At 36.8% G+C, this 27,048-nt stretch overlaps 2 protein-coding genes across 5 annotated transcripts in view; one reads left to right on the top strand and one right to left on the bottom strand.

Annotated features, from left to right (window-relative positions):
- CCDC82 (coiled-coil domain containing 82) overlaps nt 1–22,138 on the bottom strand; it is a 33,328-nt gene extending 11,190 nt beyond the window's left edge. Inside the window, exons 1-8 of one of the 4 annotated variants that reach the window (XM_019974977.2) lie at nt 22,046–22,138; nt 21,570–21,750; nt 19,739–19,822; nt 15,957–16,699; nt 15,253–15,484; nt 5,141–5,224; nt 3,577–3,701; nt 334–504 (exon numbers count right to left, since the gene is read on the bottom strand). In XM_019974977.2, the coding sequence (XP_019830536.2) occupies nt 334–504; nt 3,577–3,701; nt 5,141–5,224; nt 15,253–15,484; nt 15,957–16,685 (1,341 nt within the window). In that variant the 5' untranslated portion in view covers nt 16,686–16,699; nt 19,739–19,822; nt 21,570–21,750; nt 22,046–22,138. Of the gene's footprint in view, nt 1–333; nt 505–3,576; nt 3,702–5,140; nt 5,225–11,872; nt 15,485–15,956; nt 16,700–19,738; nt 19,823–21,569; nt 21,934–22,045 lie in introns of those variants that run through there. The other 3 variants (XM_019974979.2, XM_019974984.2, XM_070767569.1) reach the window with 3 other exon arrangements.
- Nucleotides 22,139–22,200: 62 nt separating this feature from the next.
- JRKL (JRK like) lies at nt 22,201–26,024 on the top strand. The gene has a single exon (XM_019975593.2). It carries the CDS (start codon nt 22,816–22,818, stop codon nt 24,388–24,390), a length of 1,575 nt encoding a protein of 524 aa, XP_019831152.2. The 5' UTR covers nt 22,201–22,815; the 3' UTR covers nt 24,391–26,024.
- Nucleotides 26,025–27,048: the final 1,024 nt, after the last annotated feature.

Genomic DNA, 27,048 nt, shown 5'->3' with positions numbered 1-27,048 from the left:
CTCCTTGGGACTCAAAAGGGATTTCTTCTTCCTCTGGCTCAGTTACCTCCCTTTTCATCCTTATCCCCTCTCGCTCATGCCCCTCACCCTCTCCTAGTTTGGGTGATGTACACTTAGACAACATGCACTGATTTTAGTACCTGACTGAATTTGGAGTGAATCTGATGTATAACACACATTTTTACATTAAAAAATGGCACACTCTTTCCCCGTGCTCTTTTTTCTTCTCCTGGTGCTTTCTCCATTTGTGAAAAGAAGTTAGGGTTAACCATACAGGCTTATTTAGTGAAAATTTCTGATTTTTAAGAACTAAAATGAGAGGGGGAAAAATACCTGTTTATCGTGTGACATGAAATCATCTGTTTCCATGGTCCTGGTGTCATACAACTTTCCTGATAAATGCACTGAGTATTCACAGTGGCGATACAACCCACAAGCCTGGCACAAACAGTTCTCAGATGTCTTCAATTGGATATCTACACTAGAATAATTTTCTACTCGCTCCTGAAAATAATTTCAAAATGTAATGAAAGTTTAAAGGATAAGAAATACAACAACAAAATCAAATATAAGAGCCCAACCAAATTAAAATTAAGAATAGGAATCATAATAATATAATAAGATATAAGAGCAAAACACACTGGTATGTCTCAGTTTAGTATTGAGCACACAGTAGGTGTTTGACAAGATATATTTAAATTTTAAAAATGGATTATAATTTAGGCTGTTAAAAGAAACCAGATGAAGAAAGAAACTAGCTTCATTTCTCTCAAACTTGTAAGTTACTACTAAGGTTTTAATTTACTTCATCTCTCTCTTATCTCCAGATGTTGTAATTAGTTAAAATAGGAAAGAATGAGCAGAAAAAAAATTCAGGATAATATAATTAAAAGATCAATTCATTTAGGTTAATAAAAATCAAGAAAAAAAAAAGATCACATTTAGTCTCCATTGCATGAATTATATTTTCCACAAAATATCCCAGAAATAATTTAATTCTCCTGTAGTTGCTTACTAAAGTACTATGAAAACAAACAAGTTTGAACCAGGATTGCTAGATTGCCAGTATTGCTATGGCCAGTCTAATAGCTGAGTTAGCAATGAATAAACAGAGAAAATATTTGGCATTCATAAATAAGCTTTATTAAGCTGTGAAATTACTTGTGCTTGAGCAGTTCTGCTTAGGCTCTAGGCCTGTGCTAGACACTCCTATTCTCATTAGTAGTGTGGATTAGTTTACCACAATATTTGAGCTGCACACAATGAGCATATTAACAGGGTCACTAATCTGCATTCTCTATCAGCCTGACAGTAATTAAGTATCCAGTAGAGTTTCCTTTTTACATTTATAATTCACAGCAACATTGTCTTGTACTTTTTATTGTTTCTCTTATTTCATGGTACTTCATGACATGTGTCACTATAGGCTGACATTCAGAGTAAATAGGTGACTAACCATCTTCCCTTCCTGCTTCTCTGGAATTCAAAGCACATACTGAGATGCAAGTTCTATCAGCTTGGCTCCCTGAGTGACTACAATTAACAGAGCACCCCTATTGACTCACAGTGAACACACAAGTGAAAAATAAAATTTTGTTTAGTTAAGCTGTTGAGGTTTTCACTGTTGGTTTACTTTGTCACATTATTTATTTCTTGCAGCATAACCTATTTTGAACAAGATCGTACTGAATTGATTATCTATGTGTCTAAATTTTTAAGCTAATATTATCTTGTAACTTACAGTTATCATTTCAACATTGGGTTATCCAAATTCTGCATAACCTATCATAGTATGCAAAACATATTACAGCAGAATTGATGGGCTTTGAAGTCTGAGAAACCCTAAACCTAAGGTTTGTGCTTGGTTCAAACATTGGCCTGACTAATTACTAGCTGTGTAACCTTATGTTATTAAGTTTTTCTGGGTTACAATTTTCTCATTTGTAAAATAGAGGAACTAGTAGTACCTTTCTTTGGGGGTTACTCTGAAGATCAGATAAAATATTTTACTTTGCATATAAATTACTTGGCAAAATTAAATGATCAATATGCTACTTTTATTTCTATTAAAGACAATGATATATGTTATACCATATTCTAAGAGCTGTGCCATGTACTTTACCTTAAAAATCAGTAAATATTTCCCTTTAAAGTGGGTAAGTATTTTCTCTATCTGAGGAAGAACTGGAATGCATGGAAGTTAAAATCACTCAAAGTCAAAAAGAAATATATAAACTCAAGTGACTGAAAGTTACTTAGTCACGTCCAGCTCTTTGTGACCCCATGGACTATCCAGGCCATGGAATTCTCTAGGCCAGAATACTGGAGTGGGTACCATTTCCCTTCTCCAGGGGATCGTCTCAACCCAGGGATCGAACCCAGGTCTCCCACATTGCAAGCAGATTCTTTACCAGCTAAGCTACCAGGGAAGCCCCCTAAACTCAATCTATCCTCCAAATTGAAGTCTTCTAACTCTTTTTTTCTTTTGTAATCCCATAATTGTTCCTTAAACCTAAACCATTTGTAGCTAATTTATCTTCAAGTAATACAAGGCTGAACAGGCATTGCTGCTGCTGCTGCTAAGTCACTTCAGTCGTGTCCGACTCTGTGCAACCCCACAGACAGCAGCCCACCCAGGCTCCCCTGTCCCTGGGATTCTCCAGGCAAGAACACTGGAGTGGGTTGCCATTTCCTTCTCCAATGTATAGCAGCAGCAGGCACTGGATGAAGCCAAATCTCCTGACACAAAATGAGGGAGAGTAGCTAATGATTTAGGTGCTAGAAAGACTGACTATATAGAACTTGAACTTCTACTATCTTGCCTTTTTCTTCTTGCTAATTATTAAAAGATAAAAAGTTAGAAGTAGGGAGGAAAAAAAATCTTGTAAATCATATAGGACAGCCTCTACTATTAGAGATCATAAAATAGAAATCTAGGGGGATAACATGGACTCCATTAGATCTTATAAATTAAAAAGAATCTTCTCCCAAATTGGTAGAATTACAAAATCTTAAGGTGGAGAAGGATGTCAAAGACCACATAGGTCAGGGTTTCTCTATTATGGGAACCAATATCCTAGAAGGTAATAATAGGTATTTTACGAAAAGAAGCCTCATAGTATAACACAAATTTGGAAATTATTATATTCTATATTGTGTTCTTGATGATTTACAATATAAATTCACACATAATGCTTCTTGAAAAGCCCTCTAGCAGTTAAGTTAAACCTACTGTTTCTCAACCTTCTTTAATAACGGAGCTCTTTTTTACTGCAACAGTTAACATCCTGTGAGACAATTTCCTCATTTTACCAGATGGGTTAAGCCCTAGAGATGTTTTAAAATTATCATTTATAACTACTTAATTATTGGATAGATATAACAAGTGGGAATGATTAAAACAATTATAGCCTTAGAAGAGACAAGAAACAAGCTGATTATCTAACAAAGAAAAATGCTAATAATTTAGAAGATTAATTAAAGAAGTGTGACTGGTTATTGAAATTCCAAGAAGACTGTCACTCCTATCCTACCCCACCCTCAACCAGAGATTCAAAAACAAATAAAACTGTATACCTTGTATTTCTCTTTCCAACGACTTCTAGAGACTAAATTCTCTAGACGAGGCTGAACAAAGCGGTTATCCAAATAATAAAGAGAAGTCAACATATCTTGTGCATATGATTTCTGCCTGGTGCCATCTGTTCAGGGGAACAATCACAACAACAACAAAAACAATCACTTTGCCCTTATAAAATATTTAAATAATGGAACAGTTAAAGATTTCTTCCCATAGCTTTAAGCAGATACTTGGTTGGTTGATTAGAAACAAACAAACAAACAAAAAACCAGTAAGGTTGAAGAAAATCATTCCATTACAGTATTAGGGAATGGAAGAAACCACGCAGGCCCTCTAATTGTTCCCTGAACACCTCAAACTTATTCTTTCCTAAGGGTCTTTACACTTGCTGTGCTCTCTGCTAGATTCATGCGTTGCTTCCTCCCTCACTTCATTCAGGTTTCTGTTCAGAAGATAACACTTGGGGGACCTTTTTGAGCAATCTAACACAGACTTTTCTGTCCTATATACTCTTGGTCTCCTTATCCTGTTTTATAATTTTTCAAGAACGAATCTCTAGCTGACATGATATTATATCTTTGTTTACTCATTGTCTGTCTCTCCCAGTAGACTTTAAGCAACACAAGGGCAAGATTCGTCTATGTCATATAGTTATTGCGATATTCTTGCAGTTTTCCTCAAATAATGCCTGGTCCTTAGTAGACACTCAATGGATATTTGTTCAGTACAGTTTGAATGAAATCTTTCTTTGGCATGTAGGTAGATATTCAGCATTATTTATAGTCTTTATTAAGAGGCAGATTCTGAGCTAGATGCAAGGGGTATGTATATAGCAAGTATGGTTCTTTCCACACTCTTAAAGAAGGGAGGAAGGCAAAAATACAGTTTCAATACATTTGAGAAGTGCATATGTATCAGTGCCACCACACTCAGGATAACAGCATAGATGAGGGAATGAGAAATATTACTTAAGTGGGTCACAGATAACTTTCATAGTGGAAATTACTTTACACTCACTTAGAAAATCTAGAGTAGAAAGGGATTATACTCTAATGAGAAACAACAAGGCACAAAAGCATAAAAAAGCATATAATGTTTGGTGAAATTAAAGGAGCTTAAAGCTTAGGCTGGGACAATGCATTGGTGTTGAGTTACCCTATTGCTTTATTAATATATGCCCTATATCCTCAAGTTCACTGTGAACTCTCAAAGGAGAGGTTGGTGAAATTAAAGGAGCTTAAAGCTTAGGCTGGGACAAGGCATTGGTGTTGAGTTACCCTATTGCTTTATTAATATATGCCCTATATCCTCAAGTTCACTGTGAACTCTCAAAGGAGAGGGAAAATATTCCTTTTGTACTTTCACATATCACAAATAATAAACACCAACAAGTGTGTGATGTGAATGGACTTTTGGTATAGTTGATTCTAGAGGGAACAACTGGAGGGCCTTAAGATTGGGTCTCCTTGGTTTTATTTAGTATACACATACACATGAACAATGAGATTGCTTAAAAATTGGGAAAAAAACCCGATTGCTCCATTTATATTATTAACTTACCATATAATGTTCCCAGAAAAGATTCATCTAGAGCATTGATCAGAAGAGCCTTCACAACTCTTTCAAAGTGAGTATAGTGGTCACCTAAAAAATATGAAATTAATTTAAAATAAATATTAGAATCTGGCAGACAAAAAAGTTATTTAAATACAATAAGTTTCTTTCTCCAAGGCTAAAAAATTAATGCTATAAACTGAAATTGCTTAATTATTCTAATTTTCTAGCTGGCTCAGTGACTTGTCCGGTCACCGAGAAAATCTCCATTTTCCAGATTTACTGACTTCTAACGCAGTTTCAAGTTCTTATTTCAAATCATTTTCACTTTCCAAACTTATTAAGGTAAAACTGTTTAGGAAATATTAAGATATTTTATGGAAAAAATCAAATTTATCCCCAATGCACTCAAATTTAATTATCAACTTGACAATTACAGCAAGGAAGAAAACCTCTAAAGGTAGATTGCTCAGTATGTGAATGAACTCCTCTCTTATTCCTTATCTCTAAAACATGTTACATATGAAATTATTCAGGAAATTGCTACCCTAGCCAGAACGACAATGGCTATAAAAACTCAATATCCTTTCTGATGCCACAGATTTAGGATTTTCCACATCAATTAAGAAAAGTTATGTCTCCTCTTTTTCGTGCCAAATATAAAAGCCTACTTTCCTACTAACTCAGTTTGGTCCATGGAATCATCTCTTGTGGTGGGTCAGGCGAAATGATAAGAGAAGGTTCCTACTGTTTCCCATTTCTCTTGGGTCAAGGTTTACTATGGCTGTGGAAATGTTCTCTGTCAAACACGACCCCTTCCTTGATCCAAGCTGTCATCAAAGACACCTGTCCCTGCTCTGGGCATTGTGAAGACATTAACAACTGCCTTAGTGTTTCCAGAAAAGTAGATGATCAACAAGGGTTAGAGCAAATAAAACCGATCAATAGTATTAACATCCATGAGTGATTCTGACTTTGATTTCAGTTGAAATAAAACAAAGATGAAATTTAACATGAAGAAATCTTTTAATTTACATTTTAGTTACTAAAAGCATTGTATAAATCTTAGACTCCAGGGAAACTTTTACTATGCAACCATCTTTAAGAAAACACCTGCTGATGGACATCTAGGTTGCTTCCATGTCCTGGCTATTACAAACAGTGCTGCGATGAACAGTGAGGTGCTAGAGTGCCCAAAATAAAGCAGTAATAAAACTACTGAACAACAGCATATATTTGCACGGGGGACCTTAGGCTTTAAAGACCTGATTAATTGAAAATTTCAAAAAAACCTAACAATAGCCATTTATGAATACAGTTGAAAAATGAAATAATAGCTTAATAGAATTCAATTTCAACTAGACTTTCATCCACCTTTGGATATAAAAGTATATTGTTGGTACATGCTTGATTTATGAATGTTAAAATGCATTTAAATTCTGTCTAGCACTTTCCACAGAGAAGGCAATGGCACTCCACTCCAGTACTCTTGCCTGGAAAATCCAATGGACGGAGGAGCCTGGGAGGCTGCAGTCCATGGGGTCGCTGAGGGTCTGACATGACTAAGCGACTTCACTTTCACTTTTCACTTTCATGCATTGGAGAAGGAAATGGCAACCCACTCCAGTGTTCTTGCCTGGAGAATCCCAAGGACGGGGGAGCCTGGTGGGCTGCCGTCTATGGGGTCGCACAGAGTCAGACATGACTGAAGTGACTTAGCAGCAGCAGCACTTCCCAAACTGAATTAGGTGAAAACTGTTCTGGAAATACTGTTGTGTTGAGAAAAAAAATCAAATGGACCCTCCTTCACATGCATTTAAGTATCAAAAAACTGAAACAGAATATATAATTTTTATTCCACTGAATTGACCAGTCTTAAATATGCTAATACCCAGTGTTACTCACCTGTTATAGAGTTTGAATAACTGATGCTCTATTTCAAAGATAGTGCTAATAGTGTTTAAGATTGGGAGTGAAACAAAAGGGCAGAGAATCAGAATCATCTGAAGAGTTCTTCTCCTAAACACAGCATGCCTTTCCTACTAATGTGTGTCAGAATCTCCTTCACAAGAGTCAGGAAGAGGGCCTTGATTTCATTGTGCTTGAATGGATGGGTAGGTGGTGTTGGAATTATGCTCTTGGCATAATTTTTTCTCAAGTTGAAATAAAAATATTACTGAGCAGGTAAAGGCCAGGCAACATTTTATGCACTTGCATACATTGCTTTATTTCTGACAACAAACCTACAAAGTACTATCAATACTCTCAGTTTATTTCTCATTGAGGAAACAGATACAGAGAGGAAGAAAAACTTCCCCAAGATGACAGAACCAGTAAATGTTGGAACCAAGGTTGGAACAGACAACCTGACTCTTGACTTCATGTTAGAATCCCGTACAAAGATGGTGTTTTGCATGGTAGTTAGATTTAATCTTTTCATACTTCAGAACATGTAATTTTAGTGTTGGATGGGGAAATTGAAGAAAATAAAATTCAAATCCTTTATTTTAGGATTAATCCTTTATCTTAGGACACTTATGATGATGAAATAACTTATCCGAGCTTACACAACTAGATAGAAGCAGAGCCAAATCCTGACCTCCTCAGAGCCTTTCTCATCATTTTAATCCCTGTATTGGATGGGCTTCTATAGGATACCCCAGAAATACTGTTTAAAACTTTCCTCCTTGATTATAAAAAAAGTCAAAAAGATGCAGGAGAAAACCAGTAATATTCATGTTTTGGCATCTTTATTTTTAGAAGGTAATCAACTCCCCTATATTCAATCATCAGTTTAATCATTCTGTTGATTTTCTGTGCATCCTTTATCATGCATTTCACATATATGCTAAGATTTTGTTTAGCATGTGACCTTCCCACTACTGATCTGGTTTTCTCACGTCAGTACTACATTCCTTTATTTATTGAAATTTTATAATTATTTTTATATCTGGTGGGGGCAAGTCCTTCTACTTCATTTTGTGCTTTGAAAATGTTATTCTCATACATTTGTTCTTCCAAGCAAACTTTAAGACTGTGTTCACAAAGCTGAATGCAGAATTTCAGAAGATATACCTTCTTGTATAACTTATTATTAATACCTCCCATAAACATTCTTATCTCTTTTACTCACATTTCTTTTTCTATTCCACAGTAAACTTGATTCCTGTACCTATAAAGCTATGCTTTTCTTCTTAAGATTAGGCCTAGTAACTATTTTGTTCACTAGTGTAAACGGAATTTTCCCACATTATATCTTCTAAATAATTATTGACAGTATGTAAGAAAACTATTGAGTTTTACCCATTTATTGTGCATTAGTCATTCTTAAGGCCTTTTTCTAAGGAACATGAGCTTCCTGGAAAATCGCAGAGCTGGAGAGATACTGTTTGCAAATTCCTGGGCACTGAACGCTTTCTCCCTTAACCCTGAGAAGGATGTGGTCTTGCTAGTGCTAAGTTTATTTCCAGAACCAAGAGAGGTTTTTAAGTATTCTGTTTGGTAGAGGCACATGCATTGTTGGTTACTTTCACGTCAAATGGAGATATGAGTCCAGTGTAAAAGGGCAGGCGCAGAGCAATAAAAGGAACCCTTTTTCTATTCTAACAGGTGTCCCTCTATTTCGGAAAATATGGAAATAGATGCTGTATCTACTCCTTCTCTCAATATATTCACATCCTTTCTCTTTTCCATCTTTGGTTAAGTCAGTCAGAAACTGATAGCCTGTATATATAGTCATATTATGTTCAGTAATAAATGTCTTTTCCTTTTCCATAGTTGTATTTCTTGTTTTACTTTGGTGTCTGTTGCATTGTTGAAAACATCTAGAACAAAGTAGGAAATATTGTCTTGTTCTTTAAAGAGAATATCTTTAGAGCTTCATTACAATGTTGGGTTTTTGGCTAAAATATTCTTCGTTATGTAAAGTACACATGTTCATACTATTTTTTAAGACTTAAAAAGTTAGGTGTGGGCACTGAATTTTATCAAGTACGTTTTTAGAATCTATTGAAATTATTTTTTTCTCTTTTGATATATGTAACACATTAATATGGCACCTAATATTATGCCATTTTTATAGCTCTAATGGTTAGAGAACTTTTTCTTTACTCTTGTAGATATTCCTTCATATGCCTATTTGAAAATCTTTTTCATCAGCTTAGGATGTGAGCCTCTTTAATCTGCCACAAACAGGTGCATTTGGCAACTCAAGTTATATTTTCTTCTATCATACCTTTGAATTCACATCTGCATGTCTTTATATATCCAAAAACAAGGTAAGCCTTTCAGAACATTCAAATTTCCTTTTACATATCTCACTAAGGTTATATAACTTTCTTTCTTCAGATTTCCATGTGTTATGTATTTTTCCCAGCTAAGAATTTGTGAAATAGTGTCTTCATTTCTATTCTTTTATCTTCTCTGCAGAAATATTTTTTCTCTTTACACTAGAAACTTCTTGGGTTTAACCTACATATTATTGATGAGATTTCTAAGCTGCTAACTTGCTCTCTATTGCTTCCAATATATACTTCATTTCTGATTTTATATTTTTCATTTTCTGGCAGCTTATCTTTAACTACTTCTCTTTCACCTCCAATTGTTCTCTCCTTATGATTTCCTATTTCTTTTCCTTAAGATTGCAAGGCAAATGCTTTGTACAATTTTCTTACGTTTCCTTTAATGAAACATTTTCTCATGAGCATCTTCTTCGCTTGGGTCTTCAGGGTAACATCACCTTTCCTTTGTGCCATATGATTTTACAGGTACTTTTTATTTATCTTAGAACAAGAGGAGTTCTCCAGAGGAGAGGATTTAATATTTAACATAAACTGTTGTGAGATTGTTCTTACTCCTACACAGTGTACTGATAGAACGATTCTGCTTAATTGCTAGGTGGACCAAGTTAATGTTCACTCACTCTAACTTCCAGTAATCTAGCAAGTATTTTTCTACCAAGGCACTAGTAGGCTGAGATGTACTCTGATAACTTACTACTTGGTTCTCTGTCACTGTGAACCTATGATAGAGTACCAGAAGAATAATGTAATTTTAATACCTACAAATCAGAAGGTATTCCCCTCTCTCTACCCGTGTATAAGATTACCATGTGAACCACATAGATCTGGAATTCATTGAGCCACTGCTAGTCCATCCCTCTACTTCCTTTGGTATCTTTTCTGGGAGTTGCAGTCTCAGAATAAATATGAATAAATAATAATAGGGATTGATGAGAAGAGGAAAATACTCTGATTATCTTTAAGTCCTTCAACCATACAGTAGGAAGGAAACTATTCTAAAGTGCTATAGGTAAACATACCTCTCAGAGCCAAATGGCAGACAGCAAGGAAGTGAGAAAATGTCCTCCTATAGTAGAACTGTTCTCTTCAAAAAGGTAAAATTGCATATGCCACTGATTGTCTCAATTGAGAACTGAATTTGGAGTTAAGAAATGTCTCTCCCTTTTCTAATGTAAGTATGAATTTACAGCAACTTTTAGAACATAATCCCTTGGCATATAAAAACTACATATACTTACTATATTCATAAATGGCAGTCACCAATAAGTATTAAAAACATTAACCAAGTCATTAATTATCATCTTAAAATATGTAGCTTGTTTTTCCTCTGATGTTTTAATAAATCTGGTAATACCTAACATTTTTCTGTCTTCAGGAAGCTTCAGTTGATATGTTTATTTTAATCATCCATCCATCCAACTAAATAAGTCCCTATAATGTGTCAGCAGGTCTAATGTGTATTAGGATTACAAAGAGAAGAGAAGTTGATTAACCACCTAGGTTATTTTTTGAAAGTGGGGATGGCCATTTGGATTTCTTTATTGAGTTTTACTTTTTCACATACCATAAAATTCACTCTTTTTGGTGCATAGTTCTATGACCAAAACACAAAGTTGTGTAACCACCATGACAATCAAAAACACAAGTTCTATCACCACCCCGAAACTTCCTTATGCTCCCTCTTAATCATTTAGATTTGTACATATTGAGTCTGAGGTGTCTGAAAGACACTGTGATGAAAATGTTCAGTAAGAAGATTAAAAAATTGGGCCTTACACTATGGAGAAGTCTGTGCTGGAAATAAAAGCTTGGGAACTTCCCCAGAGATTAGGCTGAAGTTATGGGGCAGAGACTGCCTGAAGCACAAGTAAAATGAAGGCAGTGTGAGGATGGAACCGTTAGAAACATCAATATTTACATGGCAAATGGAAAAACAAGAATGCAATATTATAAAGGGGAAGACAAGAAGCTAAAACAAAAAAACAAAAACCTGTGAAAATGAAAACTGTCAATGGCTAGTGGCAAAACACACAGCAACATCAGGCTAACATAAGGACCAAAGAGCATTTTGGCAACTTAAAAGTTGTCACTAATTTTAGTAAGAGCAATTTCACTGGATTGATGGGTATAACAGTCTAAGTACAGTGCTTTGCAGTTGCTGGGAAACTCTGAACAAAAAGATTAGTTTAGAATAGCAGCTAACAGAAGAACATGACAACTCAAGGGAGAAAAGGCATTAATACCGTTACAAGTTGAGAAAAGGGAGATTGTGAGGACAGAGTCAGAAGGAAAAGCTGCAATTAAGAACATAAAGGATAAAATGTATTGCATAAAAATGAGGTACATCTCCTTCTAAGGTGTAGAGGCTCAGTATTAAAAACAAGCACAGGGCTCCTTGATATTTAACCCAAATGAATTGAAAACTTATGTCCATAGATAAATTTTCACACAAATATTTATAGCAGCTTTATTCATAATTGCCAAAACTTGGAAGCAACCAAAATAATCCCTCAACAGGTGAACAGATAAAAAAACTGTGGTACATCCATACAATGGATTATTATTCAGTGATAAAGGGAAATGAGCTATCATGCACTTAAGACATGGAGGAAATTTAAATGCATTATTAAGTGAAATATGCCAATCTGAAAAGGCTTACATGCTGTATGATTCCCATGATAAAAACATTTTGGCAAAGGCAAAACTATGGAGACATTAAAAAGGTCAGTGGTTGCTAGGGGTTCAGGGGTAGGAGGGAGGGATGACTAGGTGGAGAACAGGATAATTTTAGGAGTGAAACTGTTCTGATATTGTAATGGTGGATACCTGTTGCATCAGTATACATTTCTCAAACCCACAGAATGTACAACACAAAGACTGAGCCTAGATGCAAACTACGAACTACAGTTAATAATGTATCAATTATCAATACTGGCTCATCAACTGCACCAGATATATCAAGATAATGCAAGATGTTAATAAGAGGACAACTGTGTGTGATGGGTTATCTAGAAACTCTCTGTACTTGTCCACTCAACTTTTCAGTAAATCTAAAACTTCCCTTAAAAAACCAAAGGTAAGCATAAAAGTGTAGGATAGAGAAGAGAGTTAAGATACTTTCCATGTGCTGGACTTTTATTTGGAGTGGCTATGAGTGGGTGGTTGTTGTTTAGTCACTAAGTCATGTCTGACTCTTTTGCAACCCCCATGGACTGTAGCCCGTCAGGCTCCTCTGTCCATGGGATTACCTAGGCAAGAATACTGGAGTGGGTTGCCATTCCCTTCTCCAAAGGATCTTCCAAACCCAGGGATTGACCTGCATCTCCTGCATTGCAGGCGGGTTCTTTACCACTGAGCCACCAGGTAAGCCCCTATGAGTAGGTATCTCTCAGTATATGTTCTATCACATCCTAGATACTAATATCCAGAATGATTGGACACATCCTAACTGACTTTCTCTGAGATTCAAATGTCCTGATGGCATGTGAACCAGTGCTTACTGATATAAGGAAAACAGTCATTAATTTTCAACATACAGATGCCTATGACTATCACTGGCATCTCTGTACCTGATTTATTTGATTTTCTTGAAATTTAATTCATACCTCAATCTACTATTTTATTTAAATCACAGTATCTAAATTGAATCATACTGTACTTAACTTTAGTAAACATGCCTTTTAAATGCCTTTTGGAAATGTGCATTTTTGAAGGGGAAAAAAAAAGTTTTCATCCAACATCCTGTTTCTACCACAGTTGTAAAACATCATAAAAACAGTCTTTAAATTTATGTACAATTATAGGGATCAGAACAATAATATACACATTTAAAGACACCCTAATATTTTAGGGTCCTATTGTTTATTATATGTAAATATAAAATGATTTTAATTTCCTGACAGGTTTCACTGCATAACACTTCAAAAGTCCAGATAACACCAGTGGTTCTCAAAGTGTGGTCTACAGACCCCTGTAAGTCTCCAAGTCTATTTAAGGGGATTGGTGAAGTCAAAGCTGTAATATTAAGATAATTATCTGTTGCTTTTGCCATTGTCACTGATGGTGCAAAAGTAACTACGGATAGGGTAGCTGGCCCCTTAACATGAATCACGGCTGTGGAATCAAACTACTAGTAATCACTATAGTCATCATTTCTATGCATTCAGTAAAAAAGCTACTTTCATTTAAAATGTCCTTGATGAAGCAGTAAAAATTACCATTTCTATTAAGTCATGAATCTGAGTATACCTCTTTTAAAACTAAGTTGGGAGCCTCATTTTTCAGGTTTATTTGAAATACCAAGTTTACCTGAAAGAACCGTTGACCAACTATGGTTATTCAGGCATCTGCCAAATATTTTATCAAAAATGAACAAAGAGAATCTGTCATTTCAAGAACTCACAGTGTTTGTTACTGAAGATAAAAACTGGTATTTGAGCAGAAATCAGAATTTTGAAAAACTTGTATTTGCTACTATGAGCTTGACAATTTCCCAATACCTAAAGAATTTTTTGATGATACTGGTGGTGATATTAATGAATGTGATTTTTAAAATATTATATAGTGAAATGTGTCAAAATATGGAAGATTCACTCATAGCTCAGACAGTAAAGAATTTGCCTGCCATGCAGGAGACCCAGGTTTGATTCCTGGGTTGGGAAGATCCCCTGGAGAAGGAAATGGCAACCCACTCCAGTATTCTTGCCTGGAGAATCCCATGGACAGAGGAGCCTGGTGGGCTAAAGTCCATGGGGTTGCAAGAGTCAGACACGACTGAGTGACTAAAGAGAGAAAGAGATATAATCAGTATATAGACTTCCCTGGTGGCTCAGACGGTAAAGCATCTGCCTATAATGCAGGAGACCCGGGTTTTATCCCTGCATCGGGAAGATCCTCTGGAGAAGGAAATGGCAACCCCTAGTACTCTTGGCTGGAAAATCCCATGGATGGAGGAACCTGGCGAGCTACAGTCCATGTAGCGCTTTGTCCAAGTCACAAACAGTTGGACAGGACTGAGCGACTTCACTTTCACATAACCAGCGAAGCAATATTTTCCAAACAACCAACGCATGATGTTACAAAATCATGAATAGGTAAAAGATCCATTCAAATTGAAAGACGTATTAATGGAGTGACATGTAAGTACTAAAAGTTCATTTATATGCTTTCAGACTCCAAACTGCAACTAATCTTTAAGAAACTTAAGAACAAGTTCTTTAAGAAACCTGTTGAATTTTGGTGCAGTGTCAGTGAGAATATTCACAATTTTGAAAATGCTTTAAAAACAACCCTCCTTTTTCCAGCTATCTACTTCTACGAAACAAAATTGCTTTCATCTAATTTAATGTCAATACAGACTGAATGCAAAAGCAGATACAAGAATCCAGCTGCCCTGTACTAGGCTAGATATTAAATATAAATGTAAAACAATGCCATTCTTCTCATTTTTTTGGAAAAGTTATTTTTTCATGAAAGTGTTATCTATATTAACACGTAATGAGCTTGTCACACAAGAATTTTAAGTCATTTAATTAATAAACATATTTTAAATTTCTATTATATTTCTACCATGGTAGATGTTGATAGATACAACCCACAAAAACAAAAGCTCTTTAGGGTTCTCTATTATTTCTAAGAGTTTAAAGGGTTTTCACAAACCACTGGAATAAACTATTATTAGACAGACAAAGTTACCTGAAAATGAAACCATAGTTCCTAATCAAAGATTTAGAATATGATAGTAAAAGGCTGATTCAATACTCGACATAATATAATAATTACAATAAGTGATAAAACATCTCTTGATATTTAACTTACAAAAAGAATTCTGTTTTATTGATTTCCGTTGTGATGTAGTCAACTGTTCTCCTTGTTGGCTTTTATTCTCTTCATCACCTTCCTCATCTTGTACTACAAAGCCATCAATAATATAATGATCTCCATCTTCATCAGTGATTTCATCTTCATCAAATTCATAATCATTGTCTTCTTCCTCTTCCTCCTCAACATCATTTTCATCACTGCTGGGGGAGGATTTCTTTTCAGAGTCCTAATTAAATTAAAACATATCTTTTAATAAAGTGTACCTTTAAAATTGTCACTATGGATGTGAAATTAAAAGATCAAATCTGAAACAAAAAATGATCTGGAGAAAATTTAATACTTTAAGGTTGAAAAAAATCTTGTCATGTTAGATGTTGAACTTTTGAAATTAGGAAAAAGATAACATACCCTGGTAAGTGATAAAATGTTTAAAATGGACATTAAGGTTATAAGTAGAAATAAAAAATGAGAAAAGTCAGACAAAATCTTTAAATTTTTAAAAAGAACAAAGGAATGAGGCTCATAATAATATATTATTAATGCAATACTGCAATCAAACATGCCCAAGGATACTTGACTAAAAAATAAATTCTAAAATTATTGCAAAAGAGAAGACTCAGCACTTTAATTCTTATAAAAGTTAAATAATTTAAATAAGTATTTAAAAACAGTAAGAAAACCAATAAAATATCACACACCTCAAAATCTCTACTACTATTATGTCTCTGACGAGATCTCTGTTTTGAGAGTTCTTCCAGTTTCTGCAGCTGTTCTCGCCTTCTTGTGGCTGAAGTTTTTTCAGGATTTTTTTGCTCCATCTCCACTGAAGAACATTCATCTTCGACCACTCTACGTGGACGTTTAACACCCACTTTCCTAACTAGGATATCACTGTCGTCACTCTCATCACTGTCACACATCACAGAGGAGATCCTTTTTCTCTTCCCTCGCTTGATGTGTTCTTCTTCTAAATCCTCCTCTGTTATTTGTCCAGTGTGTTTGTTGAGATCACCCTCCTCTTGACCTGGACCCTTTTCATGATCTGCTAAGTCAATACTACCATGTTTAGTTTTGTTCTGTTCTTCTTCATATGTTGAACTATTGTCAGTGTTAATGAGATGCTTACTACTGTTTCCTTCACCTTCAACGTTAATTAACTTAAGCTCTCTTTCATCTTCTGGCTTCTCAATGCAATCAGGCCCCTTGTTACTATCAGGATCTTCGTCACTGTCAACACTTTCATTACTGTCAACACCTTCATCACTCTCAAGCTCGTCACCACCTTCATCACTCTCAAGCTCGTCACCACTCTCACATAACTGCAAGAGACTATTTCTTTTAGTCCGCCTCCAATCGACTCGAGATTTCTGTTCATGCCCTTGTGTTTTAGAATTTTTCCTTGATTCATGTCTTCTAACATGTACCATTTTCACTTAAGCTTCTACAAAATAAAGTTATTAGGAATATCATAATGACAATCAGATTACAACAACGAATGCATTTATGGTACAAACTATATTTATTTGACGTTATTAAATGGTTCACAAAGGTAAAATCACATGAAATAACTGAGGGAAGATGGCAGAATACTTATTCAACAAATAATTTATTGAACATCTATGAAAGCATCATATGAACATCTGTTCTGAATTATGCTATATATATTTTAAGGAAAGAGGGTTATACAAAAATCATGGTTTTGTTCTTCAATTATTATCCATGTGTAGAACTAAAACACTGAAACATAATAATTAAGAAAAATACAAGGTAGAATTCATTTAGTACAAAATTAGTGATAAAAAGTAACTGCAATGAAAGTGTAAAGATGCAGGAAGATCTGAACAGCAAGTATTTCACTGAAGATTTTGTTGAACAGCTATGACTTGATACACCTCTGAAGAAATGATTAAATCTGAACAGAGAGAAGGAAAGAAAAAGGGATTTCAGTCAGGAAAAAATGATAAAGTCAAAATTTTGGCACTGAGAACAAACACGTTTAGTAAATAAGTATGACCAAGAAGACACGAAAAAAGGCTTTATGCTGGAAAAAAAGGGACTGATATAGAAAAGTAGGGTGGCATTACAGAAGGATTCCTCCCATAAGCAAAGAAGGATTCTGAACAGAGAAATGAATTATATCACAAAAGATTAATCATATTTATGAAGAAAGTTGTAGAGTAGTAATAGACATAAAAAAAGTTAATGATGCAAAACTAAGCAATAACTTATCTACTAAGATTTCAGCCTTTATATACTTCAGTAAAATGGTAATGGCTTAAAACGTTAAAAACTAAAGGTACAACATAATCCAATAGAAAACTTATTAACAATCCAATAGCATAGATGAAAAAACAGCTGAATGGCGAAACAGAGCACAGTATTTGGAAGGAAAACAAATGCTCTAAGTTCCTGATTCAGAAAAGGGTGAAACAAAGCGAAAGTGTTAGTAACTCAGTTGTGTCCGACTTTTTGTGACCCTATGGACTACCGCCCGCCAGGCTCCTCTGTCCATGGGCTTCTCCAGGCAAGAATACTGGAGTCGGATGCCATTCCCTTCTCCAGGGGAATCTTCCCAACCCAGGGATCGAACTTGGGTCTCCTGCGTTGCAGGCAGTCTTTAACACTGAGTCAGCAGGAGCACCATCAAAATCATCCACAAGTATAAAGGAACAATTAGAGACAAGATAACTAGAAAAACAGTAACATATATATATACATATACACTTATACTTCTATGACTGCTAAGGAAAAGAGAAATATGATCACAATGCAATGAGATGACCTCAAAATACTCATGTAAGAACATACGTATTTAACTGAGTGCTATCTCCTTTAAATAAATCACTTTTGAGGTTGTATTGTTTCAATATTTCTACCATGGCACAGAAGATTTTGGAGATTTTCTAAAAACCATAGTTTCAAAAAATATGAAAATACTACACTTTGTTTTTTATACTAAAGAGAGGTTTAAATATCCACTTTATTCACTTGTCCTAGTCAGAAGGGACTGTTACCAGCTTCCAGAAATAAAATCCAATTTGAAAAGATGAAGACTAACTACTATTAAAGATATTTTTTAAATGTGCTACAAACTGACAGTAATTCCAAAACTAGAATGTCACATCTTTTTTTAGCAATGGAAGTGTTACTGAACCAAGTAACACTCCCCAAGATGTTTATGGCTCCCCAAGATGATTACTTTTTTTTGGTGGGGGAGAGATATCACCTATTTGATTGTACAGATTCTGTTATGTTTATAAGACAATGTAACTGCTTCTATAATGGTAACAACTCGTACAAAATAAGAACAACAGTTGCTAAGACTATACAAAAGAAATTATAATGTAGGCAATCTTATGACAGTAACTGCTACAAAATACATTCGGCATTGTAACAGTAATCGAACAAATCCTAGTCCATAGACCAAATATTCTGCTATTTGAAATTACAGTCAGATTGCATCTTCCAGAAGATCTGTATTAATATCAGCAAAGAATAAAACTGTACTCTTTTTTTTAAAGATCTCTATATTGCTTTTCAAAGTATGGATTTTTGTACACTATAGTGCTTCAAAATATGTCCATCCAGTTTCTCTTTCAAGTTTTAAACAGATTACTGTTTCTTTTTATTAAGCACTAGGTAAATTATGTAGATTGTATTTTGAAGCCATGTAGTACAAAGAAGTTGGAGAAGGCAATGGCAACCCACTCCAGTACTCTTGTCTAGAAAATCTCATGGGCAGAGGAGCCTGGTAAGCTATAGTCCATGGGATCAGGAAGAGTCACAGGATTGAGCAACTTCACTTTCACTTCTCCCTTTCATGCACTGGAGAAGGAAATGGCAACCCACTCCAGGGTTCTTGCCTGGAGAACCCCAGGGACAGGGGAGCCTGGTGGACTGCCGTCTATGGGGTCACACAGAGTCGGACACGACTGAAGTGACTTAGCAGCAGCAGCAGTACAAAGAAGTATTTTTAAAGCACATATAGTTATAAATTTGCACAAGCTAACTGTATATGTACTTTTCACTGTAACAAGAAGGTAAGGCTGTTTTATAAAAATCTCTCTGAATTGGGAGAAATAATGGAAAAAAAGTTTATGAAAACCAAAGACAAATATGGCCTCAGCAGATACACAAAGAATGGGCAGTAGGAACACTAAAGTAAAAGATCATTTTTATTAGTACTCAAAGCAGTTTCATACACGCTGGATGTTTATCTTACAAAACTGTACCATGTGCAAAACAGCTATTTATCATATCAAGAGGTGACTCCTGATGGCAGAAACAACTAAGAAAGTCACACTATACAAATACCTGTGACTGCCACAGAGTTAAGCTATTAAAACACCCTTTATGTATAGCAATTTTCAGTGCATTTTCAGATATATTTTAAAGTCCTGACAATGATCCTAGAAGGAAAATATTATCTATCTTCAATTATAAAAGTCAAAGCCAAGGACGTAGATTTTAAATGACTTACCAAAGATCACACAGCTCGTTAGTGACCGAACAGGGATTAGAAACCAGGTCTTCTGATTCCCAGTCCAGCGTTACACAATGACTGCTGCCAATATTATATGTGTACAAAGTAGGAAAAGTTATGCTTTCAAAAAGTCATTACTGTATCTCTCATTCATGCTAAATTTTAGTTTCAGGAAATAATCATTAAAATAGTCTTAGTAAGTTTACAAACATGCTTTTTAAATTATGTAACTGAGCACAGGAGTTAGGCCAGAAACTATAAATTATTTATCCAAAACGCAAAACAAGAATGTGCAACAGAGATGAAAATTTGAAGGCTTCCCTCTACCACCATACTGATGACACTGATCACAAAATTTAAGGGATTCCCCATTGAATCCAAATGTAAAGATTCCAAAGAAAGGTAGTCTCTGGTGAGAAAAAAATTGATTTTGGAAAACTTCAGTGTTGAATATTGAGGAGGCAAACTTTATATAAACAAATAAAATTTCATTTGGCCAAGTGCCAAATTTCCAGGGCCTCTTTCCTATTTCAAAACTGCTGTTTAATGTCAATAATGTCCCAAATTCTGTCATTGAAAAAGATAATTTGATTATGGCTGGCTCTTTTTTTAAATTGTGGATACTTTTACTTTGTGAGCTGGGGAGAGAAGAAGGATGACAGAGGGAAAAGGTGAGTGAACTGAACTTGAGGAGACAAATGAAAGGTTGATGGTAAAACATCTCTTGAGCATTAGAATTCACTCAGAAAACAGTCCAGGCAAATGGATGTAATTTCTACATAGGCTGAGTATACACTCAATTTCTTGAAATCATTGTTTAAGCAAAGTTTTAATAATACCTTACCTTTTAGGCAAAGAGAAAAACAGAGGCTCCAAACAGAAAGCATTAAATAAGTGAATGAAGATGATCAGTACTATCGCATCTTTGTGCTTCATGGTTAAAATCACTTAAGATGCACATACTATCTTTTCTGCCAAAGAGTGTCAGGGCGATAACCCATAAGCCTTATGCTCTTTCTCTAACACAGGGGTAACTAAAGGGGGTACTTTGATGCTACCTGAACTTCTCATCAGAAGAAATATCCTTTATTCTAGATTTTGAGATTAATTTATCAAAAAAAGATTCATTCTAAGAATCACCCACTTGCCCTATGAACAATGTAGGTGATAGTTTAAAAATTAAAAATTTGAAGGGCAGTGGAACTCCCACCATTACCTGAAATTCTACCAGAAGGGATGCGCCCTATCTGAAAAACATGACCCCTCCTTAAGGTTTCCTTTTGTATGACAGTTTGGACAGGAAACCGTAACAAACCAAAGCACTGAATGCATATACTATGTGCTAGCACCAATTCGGAGCTGTGGCGTTTCTCAAGAATTTAACGACACCGTCTCTGCTCCCACGGAGCTCACAATCTGATGAAAGGAGCATCTAAACAAGCCAGAGTAATACATGATTTAAGGACTACAGAATATGATTCCTTTTTTTTTTTTTTTTGCTTTTACCGTATTGCTGGGAACAAATGTATCATAGTTCTTCCACTAAAACAGGGCAGCGCTACACGACAGAAGTAGGAAAATAGCAAGAAATATATAGAAAAAGCCAATGTCCCCCACTGAGGCTCACAGTTCAGTATTCCACAATTTCGCATACAGTGAATCCTGCCAGCTAGCATCCCGGACTACTACAGCATTCACCGAAGTCTATAACCCTGAAGACGGTTCGCTAAATAGAGTGGGGCTGAGGGGCTGAGGAAGGAACAGAGCCTCTCGGAGTTAACACCAGAGCACAACACCAGATACTCTGGTTGTATCTCGTGATACAAACCTGGCTCCTCCGCGGGCCACAGACGCCTGGCGCAGCAAGCCCGCCCGCCCGCCACTCGCCACCTGATGGGAAGGGCGCCGCAACTGGGACGCGGGACCCTCCGACACGGCTTGGCGAGAACCCGCGCGGAACGTCACAGACACCCAGAGCTTACAGGAGCTCGACCCCCAGAAACGAGAACCTGGAAACACCAGAGAAGCGCGCGAAGTCACCCACTGCGTCCCGCCCATCCGGCCGGCCCACTTCCCCTTCGCGGAAGGAGCGGGCGACCAGCCCGCCGCAATCCCCGCGGCGCGCGCGAGGAGCGAAGCGCAGGGCGGGGAGCAGTCCCGCCCACCCCGAGAGCGCCCGCGGGAACGTTTCCCTCCTGCAGGCTGCGAGGCGCGGCTTCCCCCGCCCCTCGAACAAACCTTCAGCAGCAGAAGCGAAAGCGAGTCCCCGCCCCAAGGGAGCCCGCGCCGCCCCCGCGCTCTCACCTTTCAAACCTCCCCAACCTCCGCCTCCGCCTCCGCCTAGGTACCCAAGTCCGGACAGGCGACGTTCCTCCTCCTTCCGGGAGCCAAGGGAAGTCCCGCCTCTGGGCGGGGCGAGGGGCGGGGTCGCGTGGCGGGAGGGGGCGTCTTCCGGGAGCGTGCGCTAGTGGGAGGAGCGGCTGCCGCGCGTTAGGCAGGGCGCCGCCGAGGGGTCCTGGTTTCGACTGAGGTTGGGAGAGGGTCTCGGCGGGCTTGTGAGGGGCCGGGAGGACTGTGCAGACTAAGTAAGCCCGACGCGGGGAAGTGGGGCTTGCTGTGGAAAGGTCTGGTTGCTGGGGAAGGAATCCAGCGTCACGTCCCTCTGGGGAAGGGGGCCAGTCCCCGACTCCCTGACTCTTCCGCTCTCGGCGGTAACTTTGGGGTGTGGCAGGGGTTAGTGACGGCTGTTGACCCGCGATCTGGGCCTGAAGGAGGTTTGTGGTCGCGATGGGGAGATAGTCTTTCTCGAGGCCTCTGGGGGAATAAAACAAATGTTTGTAATCCGGATTATCCGCGGTGACTTGGGCCTCCTCTGCTGCCCAAGTAAAGTTAAAGGCCTGAGCCCTGAAACTTCCGCCGGCCAAGCCCAGCTAGGGACGGGGTCAGGGCCACGGGGTTCCCTGTGAGGTTGAAAGAGTGAGTGTGTAAGGCTGTGTTAAAGTGAGTCAGTGAGAGTAGGTAGAATTGTGTGGGTTGCTTCCGTGTGAGTGGGAACTGAGTCCCACAGCCTCACCATGTCAGGGAAACGGAAGCGTGTGGTGTTGACCATTAAAGATAAGCTTGATATAATAAAGAAACTTGAAGATGGAGGTTCTTCCAAACAACTGGCAGTGATTTATGGAATTGGTGAAACGACCGTTCGAGATATAAGGAAAAATAAGGAAAAGATCATAACTTACGCAAGCAGTTCAGACTCCACAAGTCTTCTGGCCAAGAGGAAATCTATGAAACCATCCATGTATGAGGAACTGGACAAAGCGATGCTAGAATGGTTCAACCAGCAAAGAGCAAAAGGGAATCCCGTGTCTGGACCAATTTGCGCAAAAAGGGCAGAATTCTTCTTTTATGCTTTGGGAATGGATGGTGATTTTAACCCCTCTGCTGGTTGGTTAACTCGTTTTAAGCAGCGGCACAGCATTAGAGAGATCAATATTAGAAACGAAAGATTAAGTGGAGATGAGACTGCTGTGGAGGATTTTTGCAGCAACTTTCGAGACTATATTGAACGAGAGAATTTGCAGCCGGAACAAATCTACAATGCAGATGAAACTGGACTGTTTTGGAAATGCCTGCCTTCCAGGACTTCGGTAATCAAAGGTAAATGCACAGTCCCTGGGCACAAGTCAATGGAAGAAAGAGTCACTATCATGTGTTGTGCCAATGCAACAGGTTTACACAAACTTAAGCTTTGTGTTGTGGGGAAAGCAAAGAAACCTCGCTCCTTCAAGTCAACTGACACCTCAAACCTGCCAGTCTCTTATTTCAGCCAAAAAGGCGCATGGATGGATCTTTCCATTTTCCGACAGTGGTTTGATAAGATCTTTGTGCCCCAAGTTCGAGAGCACTTAAGATCCAAAGGGTTGCAAGAAAAGGCTGTACTCTTGTTGGATAATTCACCAACACATCCAAATGAAAACGTCCTCAGGTCAGATGATGGCCAAATATTTGCTAAATATTTACCACCTAATGTAGCTTCGTTGATTCAGCCCTTGAATCAGGGAGTCATAGCTACAATGAAGAGGAACTACCGAGCACGTCTTCTCCAGAACAACTTGGAAGAAGGCAATGACCTGAGATCATTCTGGAAGAAGCTAACTCTACTAGATGCACTTTATGAAATAGCAATGGCATGGAATTTAGTAAGGCCAGTTACCATCAGCAGAGCATGGAAGAAGATTCTCCCTACCATAGAGGAGAAAGAAGGCCTGGACTTCGATGAAGAAGATATCTCAGTGGCTGCCATCGCTACCATTTTACAACACACCAAAGGATTGGAAAATGTGCCTACTGAGAACATTGAAAAATGGCTTGAAGTGGACAGTACTGAACCAGGCTATGAAGTCTTAACTGACAGCGAAATCATCAAAAGAGCACAAGGTCACACAGATGAATCCAGTGAAAATGAGGAGGAGGAAATAGAACTGATTCCAGAGAAACATATTAATCATGCAGCTGCTCTCCAATGGACTGAAAATTTATTGGATTATCTAGAACAACAAGGTGATATGATTCTGCCTGATAGACTGGTGATTCGTAAACTTCGAGCCACCATCAGAAATAAACAAAAGATGGCAAACTCAAGTCAGTAATGGCATATCAGTGTTAGTATTGTTTTGGTAATTGTGTAACTCTTGACTTCTTTGCAATATGGCTTTTCTTGGTGTTCTGAGTTCTCAGACACAGCCCTGTGAAATATAGATATCTGAAGCAGTTTAAGGATTATGTGTTTTGTAGCATCTGTCTCTTTATTTGTGTAATCAGAAGCTGATTCTGTATAGGTGTAAGTTATATACGCATATGTATTCACTTTCATAGATCTACAATTATCCCTTCCATTACAGTGGTATTCCATAAATTTTCTAGCAGAAGTTACAGGTAACAGTGAACAGGTAGAGCACTTTCCTGGAATCTTTTATTTGTTGTGTGAGGGCAGCCACAGTAATCTTTTATTGTGCTAACCATCTTAAGTGATTATTTGTATATTTGTATACAATGATGGAATGAGTGATCTATAATAATTCAAAATGAGAAAACTGATCTGTGAATTAATAACTTAGGAATCATGCTTTTCTTTGTTTTAGAGGGAAGATTTCTCTGGAAATGAAATAAATATAGGAAGTGGTTGCTAACTTCGAAAGCTAGAAAACTTAGCAAACTATTGGAAAGCTGATATTCTGACTTATTCATTTGTAGAAACAGGGAGGAGAAAATTTGGGGAACTTTAGGTTATTTATAAAAAGGGAATAAATAGACTTGTTTTAATTGGATCTTATTGTATTATTAATTGGATAACAGTATAGGTCTAGTATTTATTCATCTAATTATAGGACAGGTTTTGTAAAGTTACCTATGGTGATATGAGCACCCACCTATATGTGAGGGAATATTTTGGGTATTTGTAAGTTTTTTTTTCTTTTTTACTATATACTTGAAGTGTTATAATTTGAAAAGTTTGGTGATAATTTCTCCTTTATGTGAAAAGAATGAAAAAGAGTTTTTATTTTTAATAAGCCATAAATTATGATCTGTTATGAGGAAAGCTGAAATAATTATGGAAAGTGACAGATTCTAAGGAATTTCATCACAATTATTTTAACATTTGTAAAATGGTATTTCATTTGTCAGAATTTTGATACTTGTTTAACAATGTAGGTTTACTCAAGGCATTGAAAAGACTTTGCCTATATAAATATTAATTTCATTTGTAATTTAAAAGTTTTGGCCCTAAATTTTAAAAAAGTCATTTTTGAAATGTTTAAACTTTTTCACTGAAACACTTGCATTTTGTAGTGACTTTCTAAAGCTTTCTAAAGTGAATTCTAAAGTTTCAGAAATATTTGTAGCTTTCCATAATTTCTGTTCTCTTTATGATGTATGTTCAGATTTTTAAAAAAGACTTACCTGTGTCAACAACTGTTTAAAATTGTTTGTTTGATGAATTGCCTCGGAAGAGAAAGCGTCAGAAATTAGCATACATATTGAATCAGATAATTACATGTTCTGGTGTAAATTAAATTGTATATAAAAGTATTTTTCATTTTTCTAAAATGAAAATATGTACTAAAAATATTGGAATTTATGTATTTGCTCAGTTTTTAAATTAACCTTGTCAGTGAAATTCAGCTGTATCATTGCCACCTAGTGGTAAAGTCAACATGACTGTTAAGCTGTGTGGTTTTAAACTTTAATATCTAGTAAAAGATTCACTGTGTTGTGGCCTTGAGTGTGAATCTTGTGACTCTTTCTCTATCCTGTGAGAAACCACTCTTCATTCATAGGCTTATAGCTATTTGCTTGTTTCTGTAAACTGTCAACAATGGTAGATAAAAAGTTCTGTTTTAGACTCTTCTTAAACATAATTATAAAAGCTGCCAATTACTGAATACCATGTTATGTTCTAAGCAGTGTATTTCTATCACTACCCCAAATTATGAATTAGGTGGAAATACTGATGCTCAGTTTATACTTTTAATTGCTTAAGATCACTTGGCTACAGGTAAGAATTTAAATTATAAATTATCCATAGGGTCTCAATCTCACTAGTCTTATGAGGTTTTCCATTGGTGAGCCTTGATCAACTGCATTACAGAGTTTCTCTAATCCCACATTCATAATAGCCAAGGACTTTGTGAGAGTAGGATTACCTGCAGGGGATAATGCAGAAATTAAGAAACTTCCTTTATGAGAGATTTGGGCTTTTGTGGGGTAAATGGGAGAAGGGAGTGGAATTCCTTGCTGTATTTAAAGGGGAAGAGTGGTTCATGTCCTACAGATCTTGAAATCAAGGTAGAAAAATGATGTATTTGAAAAGAACAAAGCCATCTGGTCTAATTATAAGCATTTAAAACAACCAGTATAATGTGATAAGAATTATGTAAGGAAACCATTATGATTTAGTTTGCTTATTAATTCCTTCAGTGGCTTCTGCTCTTTATACCCTCTATATTTTAAGGTTTTGGTTTTTACTACTCCTGAGTGACTTCATCCTTTTCCATTACCTCCTTGCTTAAGATCCCAAATTTGCTTCCAGTCACCCAGTTGTCAGAAGTCTAAATTTGTGTCTTCAGTTGAGAAGCAGTATTCCAGTCTGGAAGGGAAATTTAAACTGTTGCACTGAGATTCTTTAGAGAGAGGAAAGAGTACACTCTGCTTATTAACTTCCTTGTATCAGAAATGATACACATTATTTCTGTTCACGTTCTAATGATAAGCACTCATCATCTGGCCCTACCTTGATGCAGGGGGTG

This window comes from Bos indicus, chromosome 15 (genome assembly GCF_029378745.1).
Source record: "Bos indicus isolate NIAB-ARS_2022 breed Sahiwal x Tharparkar chromosome 15, NIAB-ARS_B.indTharparkar_mat_pri_1.0, whole genome shotgun sequence".
In the NCBI taxonomy this organism is placed as follows: Eukaryota; Metazoa; Chordata; class Mammalia; order Artiodactyla; family Bovidae; genus Bos; species Bos indicus.
This window is presented reverse-complemented; position numbering and strand designations above follow the sequence as displayed.